Genomic DNA, 12,949 nt, shown 5'->3' with positions numbered 1-12,949 from the left:
GTTTTTATGTTAAGCTGGGTTTTCCTAGGCGCAGAAGCGGAGTGCGGAGAGAGGAACGCGGAGAGCGGAATTGAGATTAACATGGTGTTCCGCTCCGCTTCTAGGAAAACAGTACAGTAACATTAAATTACCTAAGAGAAGTGGAGTCCGCTCTCCGCGTTCCTCTCTCCGCTTACGCGCCTAGGAAAACCCGGCTTTAGGCCTATCTTTGTGAGTTTACTTAACTTAATCTAATGTTTTATAGGTTTCAAAAAAAAATTTGTTATATCTACTGGATTGGCATGCTTCTCTTCTGAAACAGCAGCACTAAGTTTACTGGACCATGCGTAATGAAGGTCAATGACCTAAAATATCATGATTGTGCAATTTTAAGTATAGGCCTATATTGTATTTTTATGTAAAAAATGAAAATCATCCATGGCATTAATTTGAATTCAAATATTTCTCCTGGTCCCTGGCATCTCTTACAAAACTAGCTGTTACCTGCGTGATTCGCCCCGTTTGACCTCATAAGTATTAATAAAACTATTGATTGTCGTACCGGGTTGGATGGCATTTCAAGTGGCTTTTTATGGTTACTTTGAAGAACAACATTGGACTTAATAAGCCGAGCATTGTCAGGGCCGAGCCCTAGGAGAGTACCTACTGACACAAAAGTTGACTATCTCCATTAAGCCTGTGGTTATATTGGCTGTATTCATGGGAAAAAAACTGCTCAGTTGGTCAAGTAGTTTTTACGTTATAGAAATTTTTACTTCAAAGTTCAAACATTAATAATATCTATGATTTAATTTCCTTCCATTTAAGTCATTGACTTGATCAGAAACGCACTAAAATTATTATCAGGCTACTCCGTTTCCCAGACATAATTTTTGGGAAATCCAACACAACCAACACTTTTTAATAAAAGTTTTGGGGAAAAAAAGTCAATAAGTTGATGAATTATGCACTTAAAATAAGTTACCCTATTCACTCAATACTACAACAATTTAGTAGGTAGGCCTACTGTATTTGACAATTCTCATTGTGTATCACAGCTTTTTGTTGCTGCTTTGTTAAAAATAGCTGTTATCACAAATTTAAACATAAAACTTAAATTTGTTGGTATACCACTGGTATAATAAGTGTTGGTAAACCTTAAGTAACTTTATAATGCTATGGAACATCATAGAACCAACTTGTTTAATTGAAACTGCTGTTAAGATTCATTAATTCCTTTTAAATACTAAAGATCATAGGGTAAGGTTAACATGGGAAACTCCAGAGCTCCTGGGGCGGAGCCAGAATAAAAGCCGCTTAGTTTTTCTATTTAATGCCTTTTAAAGAATTGGTGTAATAAATTTCATTCAACTATGTAAATGGGAAGTAGGAGAATAAGGGATGAGTGAGTCAGTCAGTGAGGGCTTTGCATTTTATATTAGAGATCAATGATAACTTAAATAATTGTTGTTAATTAAAATTATATTTTTGATAAATTAAAGTTTCTACGTGGAAAAAGACAATAAAAAGTCAAACCGGGCAAGTAATTCCCATAAAAACCAACTTTGTATCATTGTCCTGAGATTAAAAAAGGAATCCCCCTCACCAGCCCTTTAGGTAAATGGTGCAAGTCTAAATATATAGCTTCAAGGTTGCATCCACTGACCCACCCCTTCTCCCCTGCCCTATATCACTTTGAAAATATGGAATATTCCAACTCATAATCTACCTGTAGTTTGTTTACTATCTCGGAGCAGATTTTAGCTACTTTTTAGACTTAGTTTATAGCTATTATTGCATGTCGGTCGGACTTCACAATATTCACTACACCAATGCATCTTTTGTAATAAATTTATTTGTAAATGAACATAATACTCTACACAAATGCAATTCAATTGTCAATTGGAGTGATTCAAATTAAAAAATACCCCCGCCGCAGCAAACCTGCAGACTAAGCGAATTTCCATTTGCCTGATTGGATTCATACTGAAATGTCTACTTAAAAATATAACAGTTATTCCCTATTTAATTAGAATTAGTTTAAGGTGTACTGCATCAGGGAGGGTAAAACTGTTGTTTTTTTCGTAAAATGTTAATTGTTGGTAAGAAATAAAAACATTTTCTAAATTTGATCAAAATATGTTCATAAACAAGCAAACTACAACAGTTTACAAATTTTCCATAAGAATAACATGGGAATTTTAAATTAACCAATTTTTTGGAATTTTCTCCGTAACCATTAGGCGCATAATAACGCTTCAATAGGTACTAAATTATTTGTTTTTTTAAGCTCTACAAAATGGTTTGGAAAGAAATTGCTAAATTTTATGTTTTTTTTTGTCAAAAATGGGGAAAACATATTTTTACCCCATAAAACTCCCCGTAAACCCCCGTTCCCATAGTCCGATCATGCTGGTTCGCGAACTCGTTCGAATAAATGTAGGTTTACACGATTATACCAAATTTCGTCAAAATCGGATCATTTTTGCTCGAGTTTTAGTGCTAACGGACACTATATAATATATATATATATAATATATATATATATATATATATGAATTTGAACGGGTGGTGTTTTTGGCCTCTAGGGACCTCAAAACGAAAAAAAAATCGGTCCCGCGTCCAGGTCTTACCATGAGTAGGCCTACTACGGTAATAGCTTAATTCCCTATATGGGAAATTCGCTAAAAAGCATTGTTGTGGTGGACGAGTCTATTAAGCCGGAGGAGGGGGAGGTAGCTTCATTGACAGCCTACAGAATTGTTGAAAGGCTAGTCTGTTTCATGCGGGAGAAGTAGCTTAATTTCGAGCCTATTGAAAAACTGACTGGTAAATTTACTCTACTCCAGCTGACTATAGAGAAATATTACAGAACATACGAGCTGCTTACTGTCTAGTGTTGTGGAAACATTTTAATTAAGTGATTGATTTTCAGGATTTATATTTGCAAATTCTGTGTAAATGAGTGTTATGGGCGATAAAGGTCCAAATCAGCCGCACCCTTGGCAGTACCCAATGTACGGAGCATACAATCCCTACCAGCAGTAAGTATCTTTTTAAATTTATGTTTCATCATTGTCATGTTGTTTTTATTGTTTTCATTGTCATCTTTCATTCTTTCCTTAAGGGAACGGTACCCAAACCTTGGTCCTGTTACTATTCCATGTTGGCCTTTTGTCTAGTTCTATAATTACTGTAAATAATAGCCTTTTTTTACAAATGACATATGGTTTCAGAATCAATCCTGCTCTTTTCATTATTATGAAAAAACTCATTGGTCTTGTAAGAGCTAAAATTATCTTATATCGTAAAAGAAAATCATTGGGCCAAAAAAAATCATGGTTTCTATCGATTTAACCAACAGGCGTGAAGACTTTAATTCTTGCCTATCACTGATAGGCCTAGATATTTTTTGTCTGTTAACAGCATAAACTAGTAAATGCAAGCTTAAATGCGTCTAGAAATTTTTTTAGAAAGTAGAAGCTCATTATACCTATTAAGTTTTCTGTAGGCCTAATTGGTTTCAAGTAACCTTTATGCTAAACTTGTGATTTTTTTTTCAGATTTCAAGCTTACCAGCCTCAGTTTTACAACTATTACCATGAGGTAAGCTAATTGATCTCAATATTTTATTCTAAGAGGTTTGGGCTATTTTTAAAGAAGTGCCTTGGAACATTCTTAAATGCCTTTTTTACTTTTATTGCAACCTTGAAATCTTTTTGAAGAATTACTCAGGGCTACGTGCCACATAACTTCATTTCATTCACATTCTACTTACACATTCTAGGATCTAATGTCGTACAAATATTATTTGTCTTTAAACAGGTTTATCAAAAAGTCTAATTAATTTGTTATACTTAAAAAAAATATAGATATATATTCTAACCAACAATTTTCAAGAACTGGTTGGACTTGTTGTTCTTCCCTATAGGCCTAACTTTTATTTGTCTTATTGACCAATTAAAATGAAATTAGCCCTCTTTACATTTTGTTAACTAACAATTTCAATTTTAAAAACTATTTTTTCTGTTTAGGCAATGCAGTTTGGTCAACCTGTCAATCCTATGATGCAAGGGCCATTCAAACATTTCGCTTCTGGAGGTAAATATATGATTTTATACCTGTTTGACTGAAATGTGCCTATTCAGTTGGCTAGTTCAATTGATCTTTGTATAGCAGCTCACTTTCAGCTATTTCAATAGCAAACAGCTATGGCATGATAGAAAATATTAAGGCCCTTTGGTTTATTATAGCCTAGTTATAGTGTCATGGTCCAATCCAGAATTTTGGAATGTTTAATAACAGCCTGAGTAGTCTAATATTTTTATAAAATAAAATAAGTTACATGGAAATGTATTCTCACTATTATTTACCTAATTCATGAACTAAACTTGTCATCCCTATCTGTACTCGTTAGGCCTTAGTTTCCTACACTTTATTGTAGGTAGCCTAGCCTATTTTAATTTTAGTTTTACCATACAGTTCATCTTTCCCCCTCATAGTATCTGCATAACTCTTCTCTACTGCACTCTAAATTGTTAGGCATACTACAACAAGGCTTCAATATTCATAATTGTTTCTTTTTTAGGCCTGCAAAATGGTTTAGACAGATAGGTAAACTTGATATGAAATTTTTGTTTTATGGTAAACAATGGGAAAAAACCTATTTTCATCCCATAAACCCCTGTAATCATAGTCCGATCATGCTGTTTCGGGAACTTGTTTGAGTAAATGTAAATTTACACGTTAGTACCTGATTTCAACAAAATCAGATAATTTTTGCTAGAGTTACTGCAGTAATGGACACACACACATAACAATAGGAGGGTGTTTTTGGCTTCTGGGGAACTCAAAACTAAAAAATAAATCAGTCCCGGGTCCAGGTTTAACTATGAGACCTACAGGAATGGCTTATTCCCTATATGGGAAATTCGCTTAAAAAACTAGAACAAAGAAATATCGATTGTGACGCTTACTCTGACGATCGTCTGCTCCTTACAAATCTCTCTGCTGTGTGCTATATCACAGCTAAATAATTACAACATACCGCATAGCTGCCTGTGATTGGGTGATCTGTTATTGTAAGCCAGGTTATAACATGACTCGTAATAACTATGCCAACTATGGCAAATTTAATAGTCTGTTATTATGTGATAAATAACCCTTGCAACTTGTTGAATGCTTGGACGAAGAGAAACCCAAGAAACAACAGTTGAACAAGAGAAATAGGCTTAATAACAATGTTTTTATGTCGTTGTCATCTTTATATCCATTTTGCAAATGTTATTATTTTGAATAGGCCTATGCTACTATTATTTTATACTTTTTGAGTTATCAAATGCTTTAAGACGGTGACACACTATCGATCTTTTCCCCGAACAAGACCCCGAACCGAGCAGGGAGAAGGGAGGTCGAAGGGAGCATGTTCGATAGTGTGTCACGGGTCCGTACACCGATCCAGACGGCGAACCAGACATCAGGCCGAGCAGGGAGACGAGCGCTCTGGAGGCGGGTTTTTTTGCGAAAGATCAAAGAAAAGATCGGTCCGATGTACGGAGTGATGTACGATAGTGTGTCACGGTATATTTTTGCCCCGTACATCGTCGCGAGCGCCGCACCGAGCGGCCACCTGTGCTACCGTTAATAGTTCTAATTTAATATGGAATTTAAACTCTTTAATTGCTAAAATAAATAAATGTTGGGTAATATTTTGCTGTTATATATTATGGGCATTTATGTTGTAATTTTGTTGTTTGTTTGGTCAAGGTTGAAAATGTATTTTACAAGTTGAAATCGTTAAATCAATGATACCAATGATGTTTAACTTGAATTTAGTAATTGATGTTATACTTTAATTCTTTCTATATTAATATAAACATAAATATTATTAAAGGCAATCAAAATTATTATTCTGTAACATGTTATTTCATGTTTTATTACTGTTTTAGTATTACTGCCTCCGCGCTCTCACTCACACACGCTCTCCATCTCTCTCTAAACTCCCTTTGCCGCGCTCGGTAGAACTTGTCTGGTCTTGGTCTTTTTCGGGGAAATGTTCGGATTGAAAATTTGCAGATTTTTACCTCCCTTCTCCCTGCTCGGTTCGGGGTCTTGTTCGGGAAAAAGATCGATAGTGTGTCACCGCCTTTACTGTCTCCAGTATCATCATGTAAATGATTTTTTTTCTACAACGGAAACATCAATGCTAGTTGATTATCGTTTTATTATTCAACTTTTTTCCTCTGTTCTTAAAAAAAAAAAAAAAAATGCTGGTAGTCTATCTCTAACAGTAGCTCTCTCTGGACATTGTTTTGTTCATTACTTGATTTATTGCTGTGGAAGCGTACTGGCCACGTTCAGTCAACTATGCATGCAAAATCCTGTAAGGTAAACAGACCAAATACCGAACACCCGCCGGTTTTCGTCTCAAATAATGAGCCTATGCTTCAATTTATCAACACCAACTGAATATTAATGTTTTTGTTGGCATTTAATTTGTCTGCATTTATTTTTATATGATTTCTGAAAAATGTCCTTTTCCTTACGAAAACTGATGAATTCCTTAGGCATAAATAAGGATACGTGCTAATTTTTTATCAAGAACAGTTGTTAATGTCACAATTTAATTATTTTTCTTTAATTTCAAACTAGCGATGGGTCGGTACCATTTTTTCAATGTCGCTACCGGTACCGGTTCCTAACCAAAATCGTTTCTCGGTTCCGGTACCATCGGTACCTTGTTTTAAATTAAACTACTTAGGCCTAATTGTTTTATTTTTGAAACAAAATATAGTATCCCTATTTTAATTTTTAAAATTGACGTTTTTTCATTAGTTTAGGTTTGATATATTAAGGGATTTTTCCATAAGTGTTAAATATAGGCCTATTTGTTGAAATGATTCACTGCTAAACCAATAAATTTAACATAGGCTACTAACCTCTTGGAAAGAAAAGTGGCTCTGGAAATTTGGTTAATTAAGTTAACTGCCTGTTAAGTTCTAGCTAAATATTTAGAAATAAGTAATTTTGAGTCATTTTGTACCTATAACCTGCATTAAGTTAATTTTAGGTTCCAGTATTAAGGAAAATGTAGAACAAAAGTATTTATGGAAAGGACATTTTAAACAAAACTTTTAATTTATTCCACTATTATTTTATTTATTATTATTAATTTATATATATATAACTAATAATTTGTTCCATTCCATGTTGTTTGAGATCAAAGATGTCATGTAACTTGTTAATTGTTGCCATTAAACTGAAGAACTCAAAAATTAAATATGTAACATGTTTACAGGCCAGTTACAACCATTTAACAATCAACCAGAGAAAGAAGGAGACAAGGCACCAGAGGCGGAAGGGAAGCAAGAGTTACCTCCCCTACCTCCAGGCCCACCCCCTCCACAGCCAGCCGCACCTGGAACCACTACTTTCTACCCTCCGACCAGCCCTGGTGAGTTAACACAATATTAGTCTATATACTGAATGATGACTGTTGAATACAGTTTTGTCTTCTCAAGATTAATGGACAATCTATAAATTTGTAAGGTCATATTTAGTCGTGCAGTGTTACCAATCAAGGTATAATAATTCATAATGGAGTGAAAATTGGCTCACGAAAGAGATTAAAAGTTTTTTTTGTGACGAGTGTTATGCTGCGTAATGTACAATGAATTTTTGTGATGGTAATTAATATTTGCTGTTTTATGAAAAACCTTTCTTGGAGTTCTCAACCCTCTGAATTTTAAAGACGTATATCGGTTATCAATATTAACTAGCGTACTTTAAGCAAACTTTCATAACTTATCAATCGCCTGAAAGCTAGATCAGATTTGAGCGGCAGTCTGGGATTCGAGTTTAGAACTAATATGCTTGGGTTTTTTGCTGACCATTGAGTGCAGTACAAAAAATGTCTGATCAAAGTCCAGGTTGCCTTAAACTGTTGTCTTTGCGCCCAGGAGACTGAACTGTAGATTAAGGGTTGGATCCCATGAGGGTGAGTAGCATAACTCCTGAGGTGTTCCCCTGTCTGTGGCTGAGCTTGTTGGGAGAGGCCATGAGCATTTTGGTGCATATGGTTCTGTGAGTAGTGTAGCCTTAGAAGGGAAAAGTGGCTCTATGCTTGGCCAGAATTCTCTGTCACAAAATTTAAATACATTAATAACACCTTTACCTTTAATACCTGCTGCGATGTCGTTGACCAGAATTTCTAGATAGACTGTGTCAAGGATAAACTAAAAATAATATTTACACTATTTACAATACTTTTGGCAAGATGGCGTTGAGCCTATACTCGGTGGAACGCATCAAAATACTCGTCAACTGAGTACAGTGGTCGGTTGACTAGCCAGGCTTTAACTTTCTTTTTAAAAGCGGACGCTTCACAAGACCTTAATCTTTGGGGGAGATTGTTGTACATCATCAGAGCCCTAATGCGGAAAAAGCTTTGTGTTTTGGACAGCCTGCAGTAAGGTATGTGGAGCTGGTCTCTGTTACGAAGGTTGTGGGAGTGATGGAATTCCCTTGTTGTGAGCTGGTGTAAGTTATTCCTCACATGACAGAGGCTAAACAGTACATACTGGCTGAAGATAGTAAGGATTTTTAGGCTTCTGAAGATAGCCTACAGTGCTCACTGTTACTCTTCGATGTAATGATCCGAACCGCCTTTTTTTGAAGGAGAAGAATATCTTAACACCTTGCAGCGTGTCCCCAAAGCAGGAGTCCATAGGAGAGGTGGGAATGAAACAAGCCATGATAGACAGTGGTCAGGTATTGCCTCGTCAACAGGGGTTTAAGTCTGTGGAGTAGATGGACGACTCGAGAGAGCTTCGTACAGATACTGTCCACATGGCCACTCCAGCTAATCTTTGTATCTATGACGAATCCCAGCAGCTTCACCTCTGTTAAAATGTCAGCGTTTGTATGACTGACACTGCACACAATCTCTTGAGGATTTTCTCGGTTGAGGCTCAATCCGTTTAGCTGGAACCAAGTCTTTGCCAAATCAAAAACTTCTGCGGCCTTTTCCCTGGCCAAAACTGGAGTAGATCCTCTGGCAACAATTGTTGTGTCATCAGCAAACATTAGGACGCTTCCAATGGCACCAAGGTCATTTATCATGACTAAAAAGAGGACAGGGCCCAAATCTGAGCCCTGCGGGACACCATCCTCAACTAATCCAGGTGAAGAGTTAGCTCCAGATATCGACAGCACTTGTCTTCGGTCACTGAGATACGACCTGAAGGCATCAAATACACTGCCACGGATCCCAACGTTTTCTAATTTTTGTAGTAGCATCTAATGGTTGACGGTGTCAAAGGCTTTGCTGAGATCTGCAAGGACCAAAGCAGCAAATCCCTTATCCTCAAATGTATCTAGGACCTCTCCAATCAGCTCAGAGACAGCTGAGATAGTCGAGTGACCACGCCTGAACCCATGCTGGGATCTTGCAAGCAGAGAGTTGCGCTCCAAGTAGTCTGCTATAGTTCGGCCGCTTAGAAAACGACCTGCGCGCTAATGCTAAACCAATGCTGGAGGAGGTCGCTTTTTAAGCGGCCGAACTATAGTTGCCTCTTCATAACAGAGATATACTAAAATTTAATTCTTACTTTAACCATACTGTGTTTTGTAGCCACAGGAATCTTGTTTGAAATTTATCCAGCCTACATGTGTGTGAACATAAGATGAGATTAAAATAAGAATTTAAGACATTTTAACGTTCCAGGTGTTGCTGGTCCTAGTTGCGGGCCTGTTAGGTTCAACATGACTCGACCAACCAGGCCTCAGTTCAACAACCAGCCATTTAACAACAGCAACAACAACAACAACAACAACAGTGGTAGCTCCAAGAAGAAAAGGAAGAAGAACAAGAACAAGTTCAACCAAAACCAAAATCAGAACCAACAGGGGCCGCAGATGCAAGGCTTTGCTCCTCCTCTGCCAAACCAACAGATGATGGGTACTACTGCACCTCCACTACCACCAGGTGGGATTTAATTATATCTAGGTTTATTTTTAGCCATCCAACAATTATTTGTTTGTAAGGAGCAATGATATATTTTACTGAGTTCGGTTTGTTTGGCTTTGGATATTGCTAAGTATCTTCGTCTATTTTAAAGTAGTAAAGTAGCCTACTATTTTATTGCAAAATTAAAAACTGTTCTTTAAGACAATTTTTTTACTATTATAGAAAATCGTGAAGCTATTTGAGTTTAAGGATAGTCAACAAATAACCTGCTAATAACATTTTTAAATCATAACTAATGAAAGAATGTCTAAAAAATGATTTTCAAACCTCTTTAGCGGAGATTTTAGTCTTTCTCTTGCAGCTCAAAGCTATATTTAAATAATTTTTTCAGGTCCACCACCCAGCTCTCCAAAACCACCCCCAGATGAAGTGAAGCCTCCCCAGGTAGATGCCCGACCTCAACAGAACAGACCAGCCAACGTTCTGGCTAATGGAGCAGAACAGGAGTGGCCCAAAGAGCTGTCGTAAGTAGTGTGACATTCAAGAAACCCCTTTCAAAGCCAGAAACATGTTGTACAAATTGGAGTGGTTTAACTGTAGAATAAGTAACTTACACAATCAGAGCCTAAAAAGATAGCTCTTTATAAATGCTTTACCTATAACCATAGTCTAAGCAACACAAGTAGATTGTAAATTTTGAAGCTTGTTTTTCATGTCTAGTTCATGTACGTCCACACTGATCGCTGGGGTAGACCACATTTTGTTTCTATTATTTTAGGGTTATTTTCATGATTTGTGCTTTACTATTTGGTTATATAACTGGGGGACCAGTTATTCTTTATGATTAAATCGTTTTATATGATTAAATGAGGTTTTAAATGACTGAAAAAAAAAACAAATTGTAAACAAAACATAACCTCTACAGTTGGACGTACAGAACAAATAATAAAATTGGCTTCAGTTGTTCCATAAGGATGACAAATCTACTAAGGGAGTATGATTTATCTATGCTATAACCTATATAGCTCAAGAGCCCATGCATGCCAGACTTTCGTTATTGTATAAAAGCTGAAAGTTTCTCAGCACATGCTCCCTAAGAATGATCAGCGAATATGAAATTTGGATCTTTGTTACTTTGGTAGCTAAAAGGTGACAAAGGTCTGAAATTTGCAAATAACCTTCGTTGTAGTATAAAGCTTGGTTCTTTCATATTTTCTTCGGAGGAAATTTAGAAATCATTTCCCCATTGCCAGACACTTTGTGTGGTTTAAGCCCTCTGCCAGACACCCTTAAACTTTGGTATGACGAAATTTAATTTTTCTCATTTTATAAAAGCTGAAATTTATATATGTTACTTGGGGAGCTATCAAAAGACGTTGGTTTATTAATCTTGCCAGCCACTTTTAAAGTCTGCTGTGATGGGCTTAACTGTTACATGCAAACAGTGAATTCAGTTCCAGTTTGGGACAGGTTTCTGTGCCAAATGTAAACAGTGAAATCACAACTTATTTCTAATCTTAATAGCTTTAATTTACATCATAGTATAAAATCTAAATTTGATATATGTTACTTGGGAAGCTATGAAGTAGGGATGGACGGGATTGAATTTTTAGTTCGGGACGGGACGGGACGGGATTTTTATTTCCTTCCCAATTTTTGGGACGGGACGAGACGGGATTTTTTTCTGTGCATGAAAAGAAAGTACTGTATTGCAGTTACCAAAAAGACATACGAAATCAATTTTTACCATTTGTGGCACTGATCTATAAAAACAAAAAAATGGGTAACAATTTACAGGTACCTATAGTAACTTGTAACTCGCGGATCACGGGGTGATCGTCTGTATGACTCACAGTCACGGCGCGATCGTCGTCATGACTCGCGACTCGCGGTCACGGCACGATCGTCGGTATGACTCCGCGGTCACGGGGTTATCGTCGGTATGACTCGCGGTCACGGGGTTATCGTCGGTATGACTCGCGGTCACGGGGTTATCGTCGGTATGACTCCGCGGTCACGGGGTTATCGTCGGTATGACTCGCGGTCACGGCATGATCGTCGGTATGACTCGCGATCACGGCTCGATCGTCAGCATGACTCCGCGGTCATGGCGCGATCGTCGTCATGACTCGCGGTCACGGCGCGATCGTCGTCATGACTCGCGGTCACGGCGCGATCGTCGTCATGACTCGCGGTCACGGCGCGATCGTCGTCATGACTCGCGGTCACGGCGCGATCGTCGGTAGGACTCCGCGGTCACGGCGCGATCGTCGGTATGACTCGCGATCACGGCTCGGTCGTCGGTATGACTCGCGGTCACGGCTCGGTCGTCGGTATGACTCGCGGTCACGGCTCGATCGTCGGTATGACTCGCGGTCACGGCGCGATCGTCGGTATGACTCGCGGTCACGGCGCGATAGTCGGTATGACTCGCGGTCACGGCGCGATCGTCGGTATGACTCGCGGTCACGGCGCGATCGTCGGTATGACTCGCGGTCACGGCGCGTTCGTCGGTAGGACTCCGCGGTCACGGCGCGATCGTTGGTATGACTTCGTCTCCTGCGTTCGCGGACCTATCGCTCGCAATAACGGCGCTATTGGCACTCGCGAAGCGGAAAAATCGCCGACGATCGGACCAAATCCCGTCCCGAAAAATTCCCGAGTCAAATGTAATCCCGTCCTGATAATCGGGAATATTTTTTTCCCGAAAAATTCCCGAAATTTCGGGACCCGTCCATCCCTACTATGAAGGGACATTTCCTCAAAAGCCAGACACTTTCGTTGGTTATTTCATCTTGCCAGACACTTTAAAAGTCTGCTGTAATATAAATGGTAGTTGTGGATTTAACTGATACACACAAACTGTAAATTTGGTTTCAGCGACTGGCACATTTCAATTGCAAATATGTAAGCAGTGAATTCACAACTTATTTGTTATCGTAATTGCTTTAATTTCCATCATAGTATAAAAGCTGCATTCTATATAATGTTACTTGGGAAGCT

General features: G+C 38.0%; 1 protein-coding gene across 1 annotated transcript in view; it reads left to right on the top strand.

Annotated features, from left to right (window-relative positions):
• Positions 1-12,949, top strand: part of LOC129002179 (leukocyte receptor cluster member 8 homolog) — a 30,903-nt gene that overhangs the window by 4,822 nt on the left and 13,132 nt on the right. The window contains exons 2-7 of the mRNA XM_054429790.1: positions 2,915-3,023; positions 3,543-3,585; positions 4,014-4,080; positions 7,277-7,432; positions 9,704-9,964; positions 10,338-10,470. Coding sequence (XP_054285765.1) covers positions 2,941-3,023; positions 3,543-3,585; positions 4,014-4,080; positions 7,277-7,432; positions 9,704-9,964; positions 10,338-10,470 — 743 coding nt within the window. The 5' untranslated portion in view covers positions 2,915-2,940. The remainder of the gene's footprint in view (positions 1-2,914; positions 3,024-3,542; positions 3,586-4,013; positions 4,081-7,276; positions 7,433-9,703; positions 9,965-10,337; positions 10,471-12,949) is intronic.

This window comes from Macrosteles quadrilineatus, unplaced genomic scaffold (genome assembly GCF_028750875.1).
Source record: "Macrosteles quadrilineatus isolate MER2022 unplaced genomic scaffold, UCM_ALF_1.0 Scaffold_9__3_contigs__length_116548681, whole genome shotgun sequence".
Lineage (NCBI taxonomy): Eukaryota > Metazoa > Arthropoda > Insecta > Hemiptera > Cicadellidae > Macrosteles > Macrosteles quadrilineatus.
Note: the sequence above shows the minus strand (reverse complement) of the source record. Positions and strands in the feature narration are given on the sequence as shown.